Below are 17,508 nucleotides of genomic sequence, written 5' to 3'. Positions count from 1 at the left end.
CAATCATCATTTGTAAATAATGCTTTCAAACATCTGGATTGACTGAAGATTACCAGACACTCCACTCTTGCAGATAACAGCAACTTCCAGAAAAATCAAGATAGCTGCCAGATCTTCCATTAAGCCTTCACGTTATCTTTTTTAACCCTCAAAACAAGCTATATTATACCAGTGTTAAATTTCTAATTTTTGATCATTGAACTATGGTTATGTGAGATGTTTACATTGGGCAGTGGGCAAGGAATACAAGGGAACTCTTTGTACTGTTTCCTCAACTTTTCAATGTTTCTGTAAAGATTTTAAAACATAAAAGAGTTAAAAAAACAAAAATTTTACAAAATAGCATCCTTACAACCATAAGCCTGGAAACTAGGCCTCTGAGAGATAATCAATTGCCTAAAGTCAGTTGCCATTTCCACTAACTGATACCACCAATTCGTTCTATAAAGTATTTAAGTAAGTTTGTTTACACAAAATGAAAGATAATTATAATAATGATAAGAGCTGACATTTCTGCAGCAGTATTAACATGCCAGGAACTGTTTTAAAAACTTGACATAGATGAAATCAGCATCTATATCAAATTTATGATGTAGGTCCTATTCTAATTTCCATTTCTCACAGCAAAACTGAGATGCCAAAGAGAGCAGTAACTTTCTCAAAGTCACACACCTAGCAAGTGGAGAAATTAGGAGTGATACACAGCATACAGGATGACACTCAAATGATATGAAAGAAAGAAAGGGTGTAAAATGAGTCCAGGAGGGAGACAATCTGGGAATCCGGTCATCAGTATAATTTTCAGGGTGCACTCAACCTATGCTGGCAGCTATATTATCACAGAGAGATGAGCGAGTATGTTTGATTTAGAACTGACCAGTGTTACTCCTATGGATTCTCATACAGGATGCGGAAACACACAAAGACCCTAAATCTCATACCTTTTGAAGAAACGACAATGAGTTTCATGGTGAAGAGTTTTATAACTTCATACACTATAGGCAGCTGACATCACAGCTGTGAACATTTCCATAAAAACAATTCTGTAAGTTGTCAATATTATGTTCTCCAGGCACACAGCTCTCCCCAGTCAGAATTAATTGAGGGAAGGATTTCAGAATATCTGGACATACACTGTTTCTCTCAGCTGTGCCTGTGATAAATATTGCATGGAAATGATTTTGTGATTGTGCTCCCTGCCAAGTTCCTAAAGCACAGGGTCCTACTTGTCTCAATAAACAAATGCCCATATGCCTTAGTATTTCTCTAAAGAGGTAGTTATACTTTCCCTTTCATATTATCCTCTTATACCTGCTGGGATGCCTTATAAACAAAGAAACCCTATTTACCAGTAAGGATGCTGACTGGCCCTTCTGGATAAGCGAATTTTCTATTTACCTGAAGTTTCCAATTTAAACTTGCAGCCTGATCTTATTTTAGCTTTTAATTACAATGCACTCAAAATATACTGCTAATTTCCTTAATCCATTCTAACTTAAATTTTAATATTAAAATTGATTAATTAAAATCAATTATTTAATTAAACATAATCTTGATAATTTGGGAAAAACTAGACATCTCCTTGCTGTGGTTTTCTACCAGGAGCAATACCACCACTCCTTATGGGGATAATAAAAACTATGTGGTCCATTTTGTTTGCCATGATGATGAGGGTACATGACTGCCAATCCATGGGGGAGTGCCAGAGATGCTACGTATCATTAATTGCAGGACAACGAGGAAAAATACAAAATTGTCCTGTCCAAAATGGCAGCAGATTGTCCACAGAGCTACCCTCACTTGCAGGATACTGAGGAGATTCCCCTGCAGAAACCCTAAGAGCTGATCCCAGCCTCTGTGAATATGCCTCTGGTGACACTGAGCTCATTTACTCACCATTGCTAGGCAGCTAAAACGGAAGATGTAGTCTCATGTAGGCCAACATCTGTCATCTTTTTATTTCTACCTGTTTGCCTTCTGGAACAACACAGAAATAACTACCTCTCCTTCTCAATGAATCCTTAGTTAAGTATATTTAATGAACTCTGATGTAATATTAAAGACCACTTCGGTGTATTGAATTTTGCTTGCTTTTTACTAAACTTTCTCAAACTTCTCAATATGGTGTTATTAGCAGCTCTGCTATCACCCTCCTCTAGGAATATCTCTACGATGAGGGAGTGAAAAGCTGTTTATCCCTAAAGAGCTGTCTCCTATCTTCTTTGTGATTTCACATATCTCCTTTTTCAGAGACTCTACTTCTCTCTCCTCCCAATCCATTCTGATGAATAAATTCTATGCTGCTTAGCTGTCTGAATATGATCAAGATTAGAATTACAGTTGCAGGGAAAACCAGATAAGTATGTACTATATATCTAACTTAAATTCACTTTGTGCCAGAGGGAAATGTGTGTGGGCTTTATGTTTTCATTGTACAGGTGATCTCTCTTGCTCTTAGCTCACACTAAGGAAAGAAAAGGCAATATGCTTAGTGTATGGTTAGGAATAGGTTTCATGAGTCTAGCCCAGTGAGTTGGCACAAGTGTCTCTAATGCTGCATTGAGAATACATCTCAGGCCAAGTTGAACTTTACCAAAAAATAACATCTTAACTATTGCAAGTTATTGCATAGTCTGGTACAGGGCAGGGTCAATGTAGTTGGTACATGTGACATGCATTTACCAACATTCATAAAGTAGAACAAGCACTGGTTTGGAGTCCTGCAACTGAAGTTCAGACTTCTGGTATCAGAAATTACTAGTTGAGTGACTTTAAACTGTCAACATCTCTGCCTACAATTTCCTCATCAGTAAATTTGCAATAAAAAATAACAATAATTCCCAATTGGGCTATTGTGTGACATCAATTGAAATAACTCTTTCAAGTTCTATAAACATTGAGTGTACCTTAATATACCAAATACTCTGGTAATCATGCCAAGAATAAAATGATAAATGAGTCAAGGCATGTGCCCTTGAGAAGCTGAGTCAAATGGCAGAAACAGAGAAATAAACAGATAATTTTAATATAATACAGTAAAGGCATTGGTAACTGAATCACAAACTGTTATGAAAACACAAACGATGAGCAGTCTATCAACTATAATGATTTCTGCAGCAACCGTTATATACTCTGATAGAAACTGGCTTTAACAGTAAGGAAATATATTGTCTCACATAACAGCCCGTGCTCACACTGTTGATTCAGTGGCTCAAGAATATCTTCCAGGACCCATAGTATCTTTCCATCTCTGACCTACTGTACACAGTAATGCCTTTATCCTGAAGCTACATATCCTGTTATAATAAGATGGATCACAGCAGCAATTAAAACAACACCCTTCCTTGTTCAAGTCCCTCTTCTCATATCTTGTTGACCTAAATAAATTTAACGTTACCCATTTCTGAACCAATAACCTATAAAGGAAATAAAATTACCATTAATGGCTGTGACAAATAATCTTGGGCGGGTGATAAACATAATATTCACTTGAGATTCTAGACCAGCATAAAATAGTTGGAGTGAGAGTGAAGAAAATGTTTCTTGAAGGACACCAATTCAAGTTTTTAAAGGATAAAAAAGAATTAGCCAAAGAAGAAGAGGAGGATAAGCATCTCAGGCAGGGGAACAGCATGACTGTGACTGTGGAAGCAAATTACCATAGAGGTAACAGAGGTAAAGGAGCACTGATTATGAGCTATGGAATTTCAGAGCACAAAAGGTTGCACACTATGAATTCTTGATTCATGAATCAGTTAAAGTATATGTATACATTAATTTAGTAATTCAAAAAATATTTGATGATAAGATTAAGTAAAAAAAAGCATTGCTTTTTCAGGGTGTGGAAGGGCCTTTCTAGGAGGGCTTTTTTTTTTCCACTATATTTCCTGAAAACATTTAAATAGGTACAGAATGTGTAAACCTCTGATTACCTTTCCTTATCTAGTCATATTGGCCATACCACCAGTGTAAATTACTCTGTCATAATGGAGAAGTGTTTTATCCATGTTCATTACTTTTTTTGTGTCTACATAGAGGGAAAACTGGTAAATGTGTCAAGAGTAATGAGCCAATGGTCATATGAAACAGCAAAATAACACTTTAAAATACATTTCAGAAAGTGAAAACAAAACTGTGACCCTGTGACTAATGCTATAACTAATCCCTGTTATTGGCATTACAGTGGAATACAATAGGGAATAGAAAAACTTAGGACATGTCTGGGGGGAAGATGAAAAGGATAGCAAGGGTGACAATCTCACATTAATTCTCACGGAAAGGTTGGGTTGACCATTTAATCACATGAGCTACATTTGGAAATATCAGTACAATCTATGACTCATTTTGCTTCTCGAATCACATAGAATGGGAACAGAAAGTCGATTGCCTAATAAGAATTTCAGAAGACATAGAAAAAGGACACAGCACTCTTATGAGAGACACAGGCACAACTCAGGAAGCAATTTGCTCTAAGCTATTTCTAAATATTAAAGTCTGGAAAAAACAGATTACATTTAGTCTGATTGTGAAACATTGGTGGAGTAGTGATGGGAACAGTCATTTATTTAGGCCCCTTTTTAAAGGAGAAAAAAGACAAAAGCTATCTTGCAATGTCTACATATGCAATGCTACATATGCAGCAGGGTGGAAAGTGGAAGTAATTCAAAATACAATGCCTGTTTATAGAGACAACATACAGTAAATATATTTAAACCCGCATTGCAGTTCCTCTCTCTTTAGCATTTAAATTGATTCACCAGTTTACATCTACTCCCACCTTCACGTCAAACGTGGATGGGGAAACTCTGATTAGAATGAGTCTCTATTTTTTCTCTTTTGGATTCCCTCATTGCCAAACATTATTAGAGTTTCATCTTTAATTTCACTGCAAGACAACTAAATGAAAGGGAACGAGGAACTTGGCTACAGAAACTTTCTAATTTAATCTCCCTTGCAGTCTGATTCCTGTAGCGTGAACAGCACAGCCTGATCTTATTGACACTTTCAACTGCAATGTCAGGTTCATTTCAAAATTTAACACAACGTATTTGTCATCACCACATTTCCTTAGGTAAGGACACTGACACCAAACTGCTACCAGTTGGTGGTCTGCGAAAGACAGCTTGCTGAAATGAAAATTCTCTCCTCTAAACCTAAATAACTCATCTCACATATTGCGTGTCTTCTGTTCCTGCAAGAGAACACTATTGCTTTCCACTATTTGATCATTTAGTAATTCATAGGTAACAATAAAGAAGTAAAAAAAAAAATTACTCACTGCTTGCTTCTGGAATATTTCAAGAATTTCAAGAATAACTTCCGCAGCAGGAAACAAGAAACAAGATTAGGACCAATACTACTATTTTTTTTTTCTTTTTTTTTTTTTTGAGACAGAGTCTAGCTTTGTCACCAGGCTGGAGTACAGTGGCACGATCTTGGCTCACTGCAACCTCCACCTCCAAGGTTCAAGCGATTCTCCTGTCTCAGCCTCCCGAATAGCTGGGATTACAGGCATGTGCCACTATGCCCAGCTAATTTTTGTATTTTTAGTGGAGATGGGGTTTCACCATATTGTCCAGGATGGTCTCAATCTCCTGACCTCAAGTGATCCGCCCACCTTGACCTCCCAAAGTGCTGGAATTACAGGCGTGAGCCACTGTGCCTGGACCAATACTACTCTTGATTCTAACTAAGTGTAAGACATGCCTTGTAAGACATGCTCTAGCCTACTTCTCTGTTATATGCTAACATTATGAAGCTGCCCATTGTCCTTCTTTGGCTTACAACTGTGTTTTTCAAAGTCCGGTCCCTGGATCAACACCAGCATCACCTGGGAACTTGCCAGAAATACAACTTCTTGAGCCCTATTCCAGCCCTACTGAATCAGAAACTCTGGGGTAGGGGCTGGAAACATGTGTTTTTACAAGCCCACCAGGTGATTCTGATGCCTACTAGTTTTAGAACCACTGATCTAGAAGAAACAAGATAGAGCACCATGTCTCTCCAACATTTCAGACCCAATTTTCCTATACAAGTAATTACCTTCACACCCAGTAGAGGTCTGTTTATCTTTTTCTTTTTCAGAACTATTCCAATACAATCTGGAATCAACTACAAAATGAAAATAAGAGTAACCTAGTCCCCTTCCAGAGTCACACATGACTCAATAGTTGAAAAACAAGACTCAAGATGATGATGTATGTTACCCAGATTGCCTAACTGGAAAATAAATGGAATTCAATAATATGTTTTATGTTTTCATAGGGAGAACAGAAGTAGTATACTGAAGCCCTTTGAATAATGGCAAATAATGAATAAAGACTGAGGGTTGTTCAAAATATTGAATGATCTCTCATGAGATACTATATCATTTCTGCTTTGAAAGGTAATTCTTTAAAAACTATCAACATGGTATGATTTGAATTGGATTTTGTATCTCCTATAGGAATGTATTGACTAAATATCTTTCCAAGCATCTTTGTCTTAGTTTGAGCTGTGTCATAATGAAACTCTGTGACAAAGATTCCCGGACAAGTACTTATTGGGAAGCCATGCCAGGGAGCCAGTCAAAGAGTGGGGAAGTGAGGCAAGAAAGGGAGGAGCCTGGTAAACAGTAGGTAATCGATAAGGAAACAGCTTCAAACATATACCTCCAGGCTATTCCAACCGAGAAGAAAGAAGCTGGGTGTGTATCACCAACTCTCAATCAATAGTTGAAGACTGCTCCCTGGGGTTGCCAATTCCCTAGCAAGGCTGCAGTGGACAGAGACATTTCTTAGGCAAAGAGATGTAGGTGATATCAGCTGGAATTTCAGGCTGACACCCACAAAAATGGGAAATGGCCAAGGGGATCTGGGCAGGAAACAAAGGTGTGTGCTACAACCCATTATTTCTGACTATTCCAAAAGGCCATTTCTCTGAATCTGCATTGCTAATACATATGCATGTCCATGTTTATTCTCCCATTCTTCGATTCTTCCAAACAGGTGGCAAGATGTTGGCAAGATAAGATTCCCGTCCTTATATAAAGGTAAGTGGGAGTTTTCCTACACAAATGAAAAATTGATAGCACAAGAAAAAATGGTAGTTACTTTCTTTTTTTTTTAATTTTCTTTTTTTTTTTCCTTTATTATTATTATTATTATTATACTTTAGACTCCATGGTACATGTGCGCAACGTGCAAGTAAGTTACATATGTATACATGTGCCATGCTGGTGCGCTGCACCCACCAACTCGTCATCTAGCATTAGGTATATCTCCCAATGCTATCCCTCCCCCCTCCCCCCACCCCACAACAGTCCCCGAAGTGTGATGTTCCCCTTCCTGTGTCCATTTGTCACTTTCTTAAAAAAGAAAAGATAAATCTGATTACTATTATCCTTTCCAAAATGCACATCTTAATAAACTGCATATTTATTTTAACCAAGTTGCCATTTCTCAAAACTTTTAGAAAATCCACATTTTAACTTTATTTTAGAGCCTACATATCCTCAGGGTGGCTCGAATTTTGTAGCATCTCTTTAATAGGTTGATTCACTGAAGGAATATACTTATGTGAAAAAGAAATATCTGATGAATAATCTATTCTTCTTTCATCCTAAAATACAAGAAAATAAATATTATACTAAAATAGCATTTAGAATATCTTATAAGCAAAAGCAAAAACTTACAGAGCAGAAGTAAAGCAGCATTTGTTAACAACACGAGATACAGCGTAATCGAAGGATTTAAAAATAAAGACAACACAAAAGGAGTTCTCTTTAGAATTCTGGTGAATCGCAAAATATTCCAAAAAATAATTTTTATTTGAATGGAGTCTGACATTATTCTCACAGGTAAGCCAAAGAACATTTCTGAGATCTAAAAATAAAATAAACAAACAAAACAAAACTTTCAACTCCAATCATAGACTTAAAAACATTTAAAAAATATTTGATCCAACTTAGGTAAATGATTATTCTAACACATTTCCACCAGTTGAGGTCCTCCTTGAAAACGTACTCACAGTGTTAGAGCTTACAAGTACATGTCATTTTAGCCAAGATTAAAGGTAACATTCTTGGAGAGTTCAAAATTAATGATTTAAGGCAAAGACCCCTAGAAAAATATCCTTGAAATAAAAAGCAAAGCTACTTTAATGATGCAAAATCACTCCTAGTGCTGTGCAAATATATACACAGCTTGAGAAAAATATTTGCATGGAAAAGGCATAGTGCAACTGTGAAAATAAAAAAACCTTGTATGCAAGGGAGTGTTTTTGGCAACACTGCAGAACTCTAACTCCATGCCTCTCAACATGTGAACTTTGTTCTTTGTGATCTATTACACTCTTCACTAGTGTGGGCATTTGCCTTCTAGAAGTGCAGATTGTATGTTGCATTATCCCTGAATGAAGATGTTTGCTGAAACATATAAACACTTTTTTTTTTCAAGATAGCTTATTTGGCAAATTATGGGGCAAAAGTTATGGGTGAGTGCTCCAGTTCTGACTGCTACAGCAGGCAGACAGGTGTTTATCCAACGACCCCATGGAGTCTTCTGCCCACTTTGCATTGTGGGCACATGAAAGATGATACATAGTAGTCACTTGCCAGCCACTGGGAACACTGTCCCCTGCCCCGGCATTATGAGGGTTTTTCCAACTTGCTTTTGAAGACGTCACTTGGTGGTAAACTTTGATCAATCGCCAGTGAAACCTGGCAATAACGAACCAGTTATATGTTTGAGAATCGATGTTTAAAATGCAGTGAATAAATTTGATAGTCTAAGGGAGAAATATGTTGGGCTTGCATTTTTGAATCTCACTCCATTTACATTTCAAGTGCTGCTTTGAAATGAGGAAACATACTTGTCAATGAGACAAGACTAACCTATGCATATTCTATGCTCCGTAAATATCTATTGACATTTGGTAAGACGTTGTGCAGAGGACAGAAATCAAAGCTATTCCACCAATCAGAGACTCGGAAATCAGATTTCAAATAAGAACACTCATTTATACAATCTATTAAGCAATTTTCCTCCTGAAAATAAATATCACTGACTAACATATTGTTTGCTATAATTACAGGCTTGAGGGAGAAAGAGGAGCTTCAGTGGCACTGATAGTATTGCTAATAAATCAAAGTAGAGAATGGAACAAAGCAGAGATACCTGTAGGAATTAGAGATGACTACTCGAATCTAAGATAACCCAAAGTAGACCACATTCTTAAACTAATCCACAAAGTTTAGGCACATCAGAAATTGCTATTTCCAAACACTCCCTGGTTTCAATGTGACATAGATTATATATTTTTGAAGTTTGTAAGCTAATGGTCTAAACAAACTCCTGAGGAAGAGCAATACATCTTCCTAGCAGCTAACAAGGACACCCAACAAGACACTGTCGAGAGTCCTATAGAATCTTGGTCAAGCTTATGTAGAAGTCTCATGGTTCCACAATTTGAATGGGACATAGATACTTGGCAGGGATGTTGAATGTTCCTTTCTAAACACCTATACGCAGGACATCTAGAAGGAGATCATATGTAAAAGCCTAAAAATGGTAAACAAGCCAAGTTACCCTTACAAATTACAGTAAGCCTCAAGTCTGAGTAGATCTAATGTAAGCGGTTTTCTAAAAAATCAAAAATAAAGTATTTCTTTTGGTCTCATTTGTTAAATTCAAAATAAATTCTGAAAGAAAGTGTCTATGAAGCAATTAATAAACCAAGAGTGATGGAGGAAAATATCAAATGTTACAAAGAAAAAAAAAACAAAAGGAAATCAAAGGACACTGTATATCTCAAACCTGTCTTTCTCCAGGCATTTAAATTAATGTCAACAGTTCTGTCAACTCCTGTGGTTATGGAAAAACCCTGATAATATGTAGGAGTCAAACAGGAGCACTTCTCTGCCAAAATTCTATCATCAATCACCCAGATTCACACTGAAGCTGAACCACACAAAGTGTAACCAGACCACATTTTCAGTTTCACACAGAACAAAAGACAGCTTCAGCCACCGGGAGGCCAAGCATGTTCCTATAACCATGAGCATGGCCACTGCCCCATAAACGATGAGGGAGTCATTCAGGTATTTAGAAACCACAAAGACTTCATGGAGCTGATATGAACAAATGTTAATTCCCTCTTCTGCACACGTAAGTTCGGCGTGTAGGTCAAAAGCTGAAAATTAGTCATTTCACAGGAATAAGCAAGAAAGCTCTAAAACTGCTGTAAAACAGTAAAGTTGATGATTGTAGAAGGCTCAGCATAAATTATGAAAGAAGTTCCTAGCCAAGTGGACAGAGATATCATGACAACCCTCCAACATCTGCTGTGAGATAACAATGCATGAGAGTCATTTATCACTGGGTTCCAACCAAACCAATGATCTTCCTGTTTCCTTAGCTGGAGTTGGGGAGGAAGAATTAGTTATGGTTATTCTAATCCTCCTTATTATTTTCATTTTTTAAAAGAATGCTCTTTGACCAATCCTTCAGGACCAGGTAGAATAATAATTGTACTTCAAAATACACGTAAAAAAAGTTTATGGCTTTTTTGAATGGTTATATGCCATTCAAAAAAATCATTGCCACTTCACTAATCATTGTTATATAACTAATTTAACTCTCACAGTCTTAAGAGTGAGAGAGAGGTTTTATTACCCCACTTGACAGCTGAAAGAAAGGATGCTTCCAAGTTAAATACATTTCCTGAGATCACCTAGCAGGTGAGTAGCAGAGTTGAAACTGCAACCTGTCTAACTCTAGAGCTCACATTTTAAACTTCCATACTTCACTTCTTACTCCAAACTCAACACAGAACACTTCTGTAACCACACAATTCTCGAACACCGCCTGGATATCCTACAATTTAACTCAACTCTAATACTATCTATTTGGAGTTAGCATTAGATCCCACAGGTTATGGGCTGAGTCCTGCAAGACTGTCCTCACTTCAGATGCCCGTCACAAGTCCCAGACTGTCGCCTGTGCTTCTGACCCATGGTTATATATACATCGGGGTTCCCACAACTCCTTCCTCAGATCCTATAATTTCCTAGGACATATTACAGAACTCAGGGAAACATTTTACATGTATTGGTTTATCATAAAGGATATTATAAAGAATATAAATGAAAAGGCAGAAGAGATTCATGAGGAAAAGATGCACAGGGCAAGGTATAGGGGACAGAGTGTGGGGCTTCCATCCCCTTGCTGGGATCTGCCACCCTCTCAGCACTGCCACGTTTCCAACAGCCCAGAAGCTCTCTGTACCTCATAGTTCAGAGGTGTTTATGTAAGTAGGATCAATTATTAACCCTATCTCCAGCCCCTCTCTTCTTTCCAGTGGGAGAACTGAAATCCCTAAGCTTCTAATCATGGTTTGGTCTTTCTGGTGATCATCCTCCATCCAGAAGCTCACCAAGCATCACTTCATTAGAATAAGGCAGGCCTCACACTCAGGAAATTCCAAGGGATTTAAGAGCTGTGTCAGGAACCAGGATCAAAGACCAACTATTAAAACAAAAGCTTCTCCTAGCACCCCTGTATCTCAGGAAATAACCAGGGTTTTAGGAGCTCTGTGATAACGAGCCAGGGACAAAGACCAAAAAATATACATCTTATTACAAAACACAATATCACACAAACAAAAGCAATAAAAAAGTGATCTGTTACTAAATTGCACGTTACCACAATTCAAAAATTATATGTTAAGATTCACAGGAGTCGCTATTAGTTTTAACTCTCTGCTGTAGCTAATACAATCTGTTATTGCCCTTTAATTAAACAATCACCTGGTTTCCACAGGTAACCAATTATGTCACCTGACAAAATCTATATCTGTGTAATTACGTTAATAATTGAAAAGAAAGAAGAAAGGAAGAAAGGAAGAAATGAAGAAAGGATGAAGAGAGGGAGGGAGAGAGAGAAAGAAAAAAAGGAAGGAAAAGCTTTACAATATATATCAACCCTGTGTGGATGCTATTATCCGTTCTGAATCTATTTTGTGATTTCCTTCTCTTCTATGGATTACTTAGCTGCATAAGTTCAAAACACTTCATCCCACATATCAAGAGCACTATAAATGGGGCTTCTCATGGCAGAGCTGATTAATAAATATACACAATATTCTTCCAAGGCACTGAAATTTTTTCAAGTTTAGGATCAAGGCTTTACATGTCACTTTTCTTATTTCCACATGACTTACATGTTTTCTGAATCACTTTTCATTTCAAACAACCTACCAGGTGCTTGCTGATCGAGGAAGGACATCATTGTTAATAGTTTTGTAAATCTTGACAACTTGTATTTAAAAACAGTTCTTTGGAAATGTTAGTATTGTGTCTAAAGCTGATTCAACTCTAATGTTATATAAACAAAAAGCCACTTAGTTTTGTTTGGTTGTTTTTTTAACTTGAAGGACGTTTCAGTCCTGGATTCTTAACAAGGTGGTATTTGTTTATAATATATAAAGGCATGTTATACATTGGCTTTTACTTGTTTTATATTGATAAGTTGAACACTATCCAAGAGATTTGTTTTCTATTTTTTTGACAAATTAAAAACTTTTAAGAAATCTCTAGGTTTGCTGTATTGCATTTAAGTACAATCAAATAGTGTTCTGTCATGGAGTATGTGGACCCATATTAAGTCATGGCATCTTACTTTGCAGCAATGTGTCACTTGATGTAAACATAAATATTCAAGGATAAGAAAGGCTGTGCTTCTCTTCCTCATGAGAATGATCTATTGAAGGGTGGTCATGTGTTATTTGGCTGATACTTAACATCCTAACACCTCTAGTGGGTCACTGGGTCATACCATGGTCATTCTGGCAGATGGCCTTCAGAATGCGATGTCCCAGGCCACATTTTCCATGATCAGGGAAACAGATCCCTTCTGATGCCAGCCATCGGTAGCACATTGGATCCTCACAAGGAACAGACTCTACCAAATGAGGGCAATGCCCTGCAGGCCCCGTAGATTCCATGAGGACATGGCGCTGCCTCGTTCTAAATCCTAAAAAGAGAGAGAAAAGAATTTTCAGAGAATTCCACTCTTTTCCAGTAAAGGAAAAGAAGCAGCTGGGTGAGAGATGAAAACTTTTATTCAAGTACTCATCGCTCTAAGCATGTATTATCTTGATGTGTTTTATTCTATGTGAAGTGAGAGGATGAGATGTAGAAAAAAAAGAGAATGGGAAAGAATAAAAGCAGGAAATCTGTCTTCCAAGAGTTTACAACCTAGGAGTTGGAGAAGTCAGACATAATTCAATGGAATAATAAGTAGCATAAGTCCTATGGTATCAATAAACCAGTATAAATAAATGGAGACTCAGAAATGATCTAAATATAGATTATTCCACATTTTCTTTTTGCTGTTGATTTTGACATTCTTGTTACGCTGCATTCGGTTAAAATACATCGCCTCTTTGGCATCTCCTTGGCGCCTGACCATTCACAACTTCCTGCTCCAAGATTTATCTGCGTCATGTCACTGAGATTTACACATCAGTCTGCCTCATAAAGACAATATCTCTTTGGAGTTCACTTTCCACCCAGGCTAGACATGGGTCCATGATTGTTATTCTGTTTAAAAGAAAGTGTACTGTGGTACTAGGGCCTCAAAGTCCCAGCCAGAGACTGTAATAAGAACATAGATGTATTTTACATGCTACGGGCCCAGAGAGTCACAAATGCAAATCAACAGGAGTCAAGCAGGTACACATCGAGGCAAATGAGTCAACCATGAGACTGCAGAGAGTGTTTGGGTTAATGGGCCTGCTCTAAAATGCCTGACTACTATTCAGCTTCCGCTGACTCTTGACATTAGAGATCATGAACCCTCTGTTAACAGATCCTTCCATTTTGTCTAAGAAACCAGAAATCCCTCTATTTTTAAATGATAAAAACTAATGCACAATTTTTAAAAAACAAAGTGACCTAATAAAGAAGGACTGAGAACCAGATTGAACTCTTCAGTCTAAATTTTCAATCTCTGGCCCCCATGATATATCACTTCTAAAGGCTACGTCTACCTTTTGTGGATCTTATACCTTCCATCGTTTCTATTCCAAATTCAATCAACAGATTCCTTTAATTCCTTTTTCTTTTAACAAAACCAACAGTTTTGCATGAATAACATTTTAAGAAATTGTTATTCATTTATTCCTCAGAGTAAGTAAAGAAAATGAGAGAGTTTGATAGCACAGAGAACATTCAATTCCCAGAGTGAAAGCTGCATATCCCACCACTCTTCTCACAAGGGGAGGGGAGAAGGACAAGTTAGGGAGCATGAGAGGTAACATCTCTCTCATGAAAAAGTTACACATCTCAAGGTATAGTTGGAGAAAGACCAACCTCTCTTTTAAATAGCACAGTCGAGGAGGCTAGAACACAATGAACATGTGGTTTTGAGACACAAGAAAAAGCTACAGAGAGGTTCTGGGTTATCTTAGATGAAAAAAAAAAAAACCCTCAAATAAAGCACTTGAAAATCCTTACCTAAAATACTAAGTATTTTAGCAAAGTACAGGGCTGGGCAAGAATTTTAGGTAAGGATTTTTAAGTGCTTTGAGGTTTTTTTTTTTTTTTTTTTTTTTTTTCTAAGATAACCCAGAACCTCCCTTTAAAAGAGACTCCTAGACTCTTTAAGGATTAGCTACCTCGGGAAGAAATCATTCAGCCAGTCAGAGGCTATATTCTCATGGCATTGACACGGTTAAGATCAGGGAGGTTAAAAAAAAAAATTATGGCTTCTGCCGTGCTTTATACGCCATAGCTCCATGTCTATATCATTAACTAGCCAAATAAAATCCACAGAAGGGCTCAGCTTCCTTCCTGAGACACCTTGAAAAGAGATGCATACACGGCTCTAAACTTCACTTGACGAGCATCAAACTACAATGACCTACGAGCTCTCGCTGCCACAAAACTCGAATGACTTCTATTCTTATATGTAACGTCTGCATGCTGCTTATTTATTGTCTTATATTTTTGCTTGTTTTGATTTTATCTTTGAGCAAGACATGGCACGAGTTGCCATGATTTACACTGTTTGACAACCAGCCCAGACTTGAGCATAGAAACTTAGCAGTCTTTACAAAGGATTCTGGGTGTCCTATTATTTGGAGCTTAATACCATTGAGGGACATGTTCAGTTTTCCTCCATAAATCAAGTTGCATCCATCTTGCCATAAATCTATAGATTACATCTCCTCAGTCAATAAATTCCTTCAGTCTTTCATTTGTGCTGCCCTTGTCCTGACTCTAACCAGGATCAAATCACAGCACAAGCTCAGCATAAAACAAAAACCTTGGATTCTCTTGCTAGCACTTAACTTTAATCACACATCGTTGTTCATGCCTGCAATAGACATCAGTCGTCTCCCAGGTACTTCTATTCTGAAAGATATACAATTGCCAAGTCCACAGTGGTTGGGGGCCAGCCAACCAATCACCTTCATTTACTGAGTTTCATATTAATCAGATGATGTTATTCCATAAATATTAACTGCCATTTGCACTTCACTTTCCTGTACTATGGGAAGCCACAGGAGGAACCAGAAATGTGTATTCTTCTCAAAGCGTAAAACCCAACAAAGGAAAAAGGCACATGCATAAACTAACATCCACCCTTTACGAAGACTGGGACAGTGACTTTATTACTCTAAATGAATAAAGCCTCAAAACTATGTTATAAGTTACTATTCCCATTTTGCATGTGTGAAAACTAAGATGCCACTTTATTACTTCTCCAAAGGTGCATTACTACTGATTAAATGGATGGGTGTGAAAATCAGCAGAAGTCTTTCAGAGTCATTGCCTCCTCACAAGAAAAATTAAAGTCAGCTCCTGTGGATATTGTATTTTTGCTACACTTTATAAAGTGAACCTGAAACGCACTGTGGTTTAGTTGAAGGTACTAAAGGTTAGTAGATTGGACAGTGGAATTTTAGACACTGGGTAGCAGGGGAGAGTCATAATCAACATTTCCTGACCACAGATTCAATTCACCTTTAGTGAAACTAGTATCTGCAGGGTTTATTTTTTTCTATGTCCCCAAGAATTAAGATATAGTGTAAAATTCTACAGGAGACCATTAGAAAAGAACAGACAGTGCGATGGGGAGAGAAAAGGGAAGATGAGCAGATGGCAGAAAAGGGGTCAGTGTTTTTTAATTGAAGCCATGGAAAAATTAAAAGAGGCTCAGGAGGGTATATCCAGATCTGAGGGCTGTATTTCTGCATGAGTTAGTGGATCAGAAGTGTACACATGAGCTATCCACGGGCAATGCTATGTCTCATCACCAACTCCATTGGGACAGGTGTGAAGAAAGTCCAGCAGGTTCCAGCCTGGCCAATATGGTAAAACTCCATCTCTACTAAAACTACAAAAAAATTAGCTAGGCAGGGTGGCACGTGCCTGTAATCCCAGCTACTCAGGAGGCTGAGGCAGAACTGCTTGAACCTGGGATGTAGAGGTTGCAGTGAGACGAGATCGCACCCCTGAACTCCAACCTGGGTGACAGAGTGAGACTCCGTCTCAGAAAATAAATAAATAAATAAATAGATAATAAAATAAAATAAAAATTATGAAAAAGAAAGTCCAGCAGGTTAAACAAACAGGACAGAAGCTTGTTCGGTCTTAAGTACTTCATTTGCTCTTCCTCTCTGGCGGCCCTGAACTTTGGGTAACAACTCTGAGTGAAAGAATCTGAGCATATTGAAGCTTCGATCCTAACCCTTTAGAAATCAACCACCATCCTTCAGGGGTAGTATTTTATAGTATCATTATTAGTCCACAGCCTGGTGTAAATTCAGAAACTAAGAAGACACACTGATAGGGTGATGTCAGCATGAGAACTTCCAAAGCTTAGAATGAGAAGTTAACAGAATGCCCCACCCACCCCAAACACATAGACACGGAAAAAAGAAACAACTATCTCTTCGCATTTCCTATCTATGAGAAAGCAAAATGATTTTATAGACTTCTCATTCAAGGGAAAGCCCATCTAGCAGACAAGGATGGAAAATGGAAATACCCCCATTTTTGGTATGTAACATCTAAAACATGTCAGTATTTTCCAACTTTAGCATGTTATCTAATTTGTTTAAGAGCTTAAAAGACTGCCTTCAGAAAAGAGTCATGGCTTCTCAGTTTCAAAGTATCTTGTCCTTTGGGAATTTTTAAGGACTTGGGTGCTCTCATTGAGGGAAGGAATCCCTGAAGTCCTCCCACATAAGCAGCTGGCTGTTGTGACACTCTATAGGGAGCCTCCAGCAAATTCCTCTTTAGAACAACTTCAGTGGGCAATTCTGCCTTTCTAGTATATGTCTGAAAGGGATAAGGATGTCATATAAATGTGTGTCTATATATCAAGAAAAAAATTTAAAATGCATCACATCTATATGTAGAGTTTGTCTATGAGTATTTATTTTTTCAGGCTAATTCTCTTTCCTATATCTCTAATTATAACACTCTGGGAGTGTATCAAAGAGAAAGCAATAAATGATAAA

At 37.6% G+C, this 17,508-nt stretch overlaps 1 protein-coding gene across 1 annotated transcript in view; it reads right to left on the bottom strand.

The window, feature by feature from the left end:
* Positions 1 to 17,508, bottom strand: part of THSD7B (thrombospondin type 1 domain containing 7B) — a 908,978-nt gene that overhangs the window by 485,836 nt on the left and 405,634 nt on the right. Inside the window, exon 7 of the mRNA XM_024243556.3 lies at positions 12,813 to 13,010. Within this exon, the coding sequence (XP_024099324.3) occupies positions 12,813 to 13,010 (198 nt within the window). The remainder of the gene's footprint in view (positions 1 to 12,812; positions 13,011 to 17,508) is intronic.

This window comes from Pongo abelii, chromosome 11 (assembly GCF_028885655.2).
Source record: "Pongo abelii isolate AG06213 chromosome 11, NHGRI_mPonAbe1-v2.0_pri, whole genome shotgun sequence".
In the NCBI taxonomy this organism is placed as follows: domain Eukaryota; kingdom Metazoa; phylum Chordata; class Mammalia; order Primates; family Hominidae; genus Pongo; species Pongo abelii.
The sequence above is the reverse complement of the archived record's forward strand: the minus strand, read 5'-3'. Positions and strand labels throughout refer to the sequence as shown.